This window comes from Numida meleagris, chromosome 5, assembly GCF_002078875.1.
Source record: "Numida meleagris isolate 19003 breed g44 Domestic line chromosome 5, NumMel1.0, whole genome shotgun sequence".
In the NCBI taxonomy this organism is placed as follows: domain Eukaryota; kingdom Metazoa; phylum Chordata; class Aves; order Galliformes; family Numididae; genus Numida; species Numida meleagris.
In genome coordinates, this window is record NC_034413.1 from 62,905,632 (window position 1) to 62,909,668 (window position 4,037).

A 4,037-nucleotide genomic window follows, 5' to 3' on the forward strand; every position below is an offset into this window, starting at 1 on the left:
CCGCCGCCCCCCGCCGCCGCCGCCGCCCCGCACCACCAACTTCTTCATCGACAACATCCTCCGCCCGGACTTCGGCTGCAAGAAGGAGCCGCCCGCCGCCACCGGAGCCGCGACGGGAGGAGGAGGAGGAGGCGGCGGCCGGGAACAGCGGGACGGAGCGCAGAGCGCAGGTAGAGAGAACGTCAACCCGCTGCTGGCCCGGCCGCCCCACGCGCCCTCCTCCGCCCTCCTCTGCCCGGACTCGAACTGCGCTCCCGACGGCTCCGCACCCGCCGGCACCGCCGCCAAAGCGAACCCCGGAACGGCCGCGGGGGCCGCGGGGGCTGCGGGGGCGGCCAAGGCTCAAGGAGACGGCGGCGAGACTCCGGCGGCCAAGTACGGGGAGCACGGCAGCCCCGCCATCCTCCTCATGGGCTCCAATAATGGAGGAGCCGTGCTCAAGCCTGACTCGCAGCAGCCGCTGGTGTGGCCCGCCTGGGTGTACTGCACGCGGTACTCCGACCGGCCGTCCTCGGGTAAGGATAGCGCGGATCCCCCCGCCCTTCCCCGTGCCTCTCTTCCCCGTGTCCCCCTCCTGTGGCTCTCGGCCCGGCGCGGGGAGGGTCGCGGTCCCCGTCCTCTTCCGTTCGTGTCAGCGCGGCGCCGGGGCCGTGCGGAGAGCGGGGTGCCCCGGGAGTCCGTTCCTCTTCCCCCTCCCCTGCAAAGTGCCGTTTTTCAGGGAGGGGGGGGCCGCCCCAGCCCCGTGTAGTTGGGCCGCTGGGGGCTGTTTTTATGGCGGGGAGAAGGAAGAAGGGCTGCAAACGGCGGCTGGAGGGGCCGAGACAGGAGGATCCCCCCGGAGCCGGGCCCGCAGAGCTTCGTTTTGCCACCGTCAGTCGCTATTTTTCATCGCAAATATTTTTATTTTATTTTATTTTTTTTAAGAGGAGGGCGAGGAGGTGACCCTCAGTGCCACCCCAGTTTCTCACCCCCCCCCCCCCCCCCTCAGAGCGGTGCAATAGGGCCGGGGCCGCTCCGCCGCCGTTATTGACACTTCCATCGCCTTCAAACTCGGGAAAAGCCGCTTTGATTGACTGCGGTGATGGATTGAGCGATCGAGCTGTCAGAGGCCGCGGCTCCCGGCTCTCGGGGACCGTGCACTCGCGCTTTCCTTCCCTTCCTTTCCTTCTTTCCCCTTCCTCCGGGCTCGGGGAGGTGTCCGCACGCCGTGCTCCGATCCCCGCCGCCCGGCTCGGCCCGGCCGCGCTCTTTGTGTGCCCGCAGCCGTCCGCGGGGCCTCTCCCAGCGCCGGGCCCGGGCGCTCCGAGCGCCGCGCGGTGCCGGGATCGGGCCGCTCCCGCTGCGGGAAGGGAACGGCCGCGCCGGTAGAGCGGCTCCGGCCTACACCGAGGTCTCGGCGGCGGCGGGCGAGGGAGTTCCGCAGCCTCGTTCCTCCGGGGCCCGCTCTCCCCGGGCCGGGTCCCCTCCGTCGGGCCGCGTTCCGTCGGGGCGGGCGGCGGCGGGGCCCAGCGCAGCGGTGTGTGTTGCCCTGCCCGCAGGCCCCCGCACCAGGAAGCTGAAGAAGAAGAAGACGGAGAAGGAGGACAAGCGGCCGCGCACCGCCTTCACGGCCGAGCAGCTGCAGCGGCTGAAGGCGGAGTTCCAGGCGAACCGCTACATCACGGAGCAGCGGCGGCAGAGCCTGGCCCAGGAGCTGAGCCTCAACGAGTCCCAGATCAAGATCTGGTTCCAGAACAAGCGGGCCAAGATCAAGAAGGCGACGGGCATCAAGAACGGGCTGGCGCTGCACCTCATGGCCCAGGGACTGTACAACCACTCCACCACCACGGTGCAGGACAAAGAGGAGAGCGAGTGACGGCCCCGCGCGGACAGGTGCCATGAACCCAGAGCTATTGTCTATCCATAGTATAAGGACTGCGAACGAGAAAAAAAAATACGAACGCTTACAAAAAAAAAAAAATATCTCTATATAGCCAAACATATGACCTTGTATATATTTAATTTCAGGTAAGAAATATGTGTAGCGATCTCTATTTGCTGGACAGTTTCTCTTTCCCCTTCTCTTTCCCTTTCTCTTTTGTTCGTTTGTTGCTTTCCTTTCCTCCCTCCGTCCGTCGCTCTTCGTTTACGGTGTCCGCCTCCGCTCTTCCGTTCGCTCCTTATTTGTGTGTGTGTGTGAATGTCTGTCTCTCTCTCTCTCCCTCCCTCCTCTTTATTTTTATTTTTTTCCCGAGGAAAAAAAAAAAAATAAATCTGATCCACAGACTGCGAGGCTGAACGGCCGCTCCAAGCCAAAGATTTTATTATGTTCAGAAATCTGTAGTCTGAAATAAAGTGTAGGCTGTGTTCAGCACGCGGCTGCCGCGGTTCCTTATTTCGGTGCATGTGTGTGTGTGGCACAGACACATCTGTGCACGCACAGCGCTGCTGTGATCAGTTTTGGTTTTCGATGGATCCATGCAGTGATTTTTTAAAGTGATTCTCCTCTGTTTTGAAGCACTCCGACCTCCGATATATATTTTTTTCTTTTTCTTTTCGATTTCTTGTACTATCTTTTTATTTTCTTTTATTTTTTTTAATCTGTTTGGGTCTTCGCCTGCCGTTTTCCTTTTTAACGAGGAACGAAGCGCTGTACGCGGAGCCGTACAGCGGCACTGCCTCAGTCGGACGCCCGGAGCCTCTCGGAGCTCTGCACGGAGCGAACGCGGCTTTGCCCCGCAGCTGCACGGTGGCTGCGGGAGGATCCGGGCCTCGGCCCTCTGCCTCCGCTCGGCCGCTGGGGATGCGCGGAGCCCTGCAAGCTTCGCTTCGGCTTCTCCCCGCTTTTGAGGGCTTCCGAGGGCCGGGCTGTGCCGCTCTGACGGGACGCGCGACGGGACTCCTGCTGCTTGCAGCTCCTCTGAACTCCCCCGAGGCCCGCAGCCGGCGGGCAGGAAGGGAGAAACGGGGAGAGCCGAGCGCGGAGCCCCTTTCCCGCAGCCACTGTGTGCGGGGCTCCCCGCGGCCCGGCCGAGGCCGTGCCCGGGCCGAGTGAGGCCGGGGGCTTTAGTGTGGGCTTAGAATGGGCTTATAGTGGGCCCGGAGTGGGCTCGGGGTGGGCTTTAGGGTGGGCGAGCAGCAGCACCCCGCGCCTTCTGGTAAGCGTGCAGCTCCCCGGCCTCACCCTATCGGAGGCTTTAAGGGCTTTTGCCTAAGGCGAGGGGAAGGGGCAGCGAGAAAGGGCCTTTGGGATTTTTGTTTGATTTTTTAAAATTTATATTTTTAAAATTATTGTTGTTATTATTATTTCCTTTTAAACTCTCTCTGCTCAGTGCCGCCGTCCCGCAGCATGCTGTCACCGAGCTCGGCTGGAGGCACAGGCTGGAGCTGCCCTGCCCGGAGGGAGCCCCCCACCCTACCCCATTGCACCCCAACCCACTGCCCCCCACCCTACCCCATTGCACCCCAACCCACTGCACCCCACCCCCTGGATCCCATCCCGTAATACCCCACCCCGCCGAGGTCCCCGCTCCTCTCGGCGGGCCCAGGGGGAGGCTCGGGGGGTTTGTAGAAATGTTGCACAGCGCCATCTAAAGTTCTTCATTCCTTTTTCCCTTTCCCCTTTCTCGATGAAACTCAAACATAAACTTAGATTTTCCTCACCGAGCAAAGGGAAGAGCTTTCCCCAGCGGGCGTCGGGCTGGGGGCAATTCCAGAGCCGGGCGACCCCGTTCCCCACTCGCTGCCGTCGGGGGAAGGGGAGAGGGGGGATGCAGAGAAATCGCCTCCCCACATCCCAGCTCCGATTTAAACTCAGATCTCTGCCTCTGTCCTCCTTCCCTCACTTTCCTGGACCAAAATGTAATTTCTCCTTAAAAACTGGGCGCCACCCCCCCCCGAGGATCTCCACTAGCTGCGGCCGTCGGATGTTTCGCTGCGGCCGCAGAGCGGACGGGGCATCCGCACGGCGTGATTTCCCCGCCCAGAACGCGACTGGCATTAAGGGAACATTAAGGTGACAATAAGGCTAGGGGTTCCCGGCCTCCCCCTGCCCCCCC

General features: G+C 62.3%; 1 protein-coding gene across 1 annotated transcript in view; it reads left to right on the forward strand.

Annotated features, from left to right (window-relative positions):
* Positions 1 to 2,500, forward strand: part of EN1 (engrailed homeobox 1) — a 2,702-nt gene extending 202 nt beyond the window's left edge. Inside the window, exons 2-3 of the mRNA XM_021399953.1 lie at positions 8 to 515; positions 1,539 to 2,500. Coding sequence (XP_021255628.1) covers positions 8 to 515; positions 1,539 to 1,855 — 825 coding nt within the window. The 3' untranslated portion in view covers positions 1,856 to 2,500. The remainder of the gene's footprint in view (positions 1 to 7; positions 516 to 1,538) is intronic.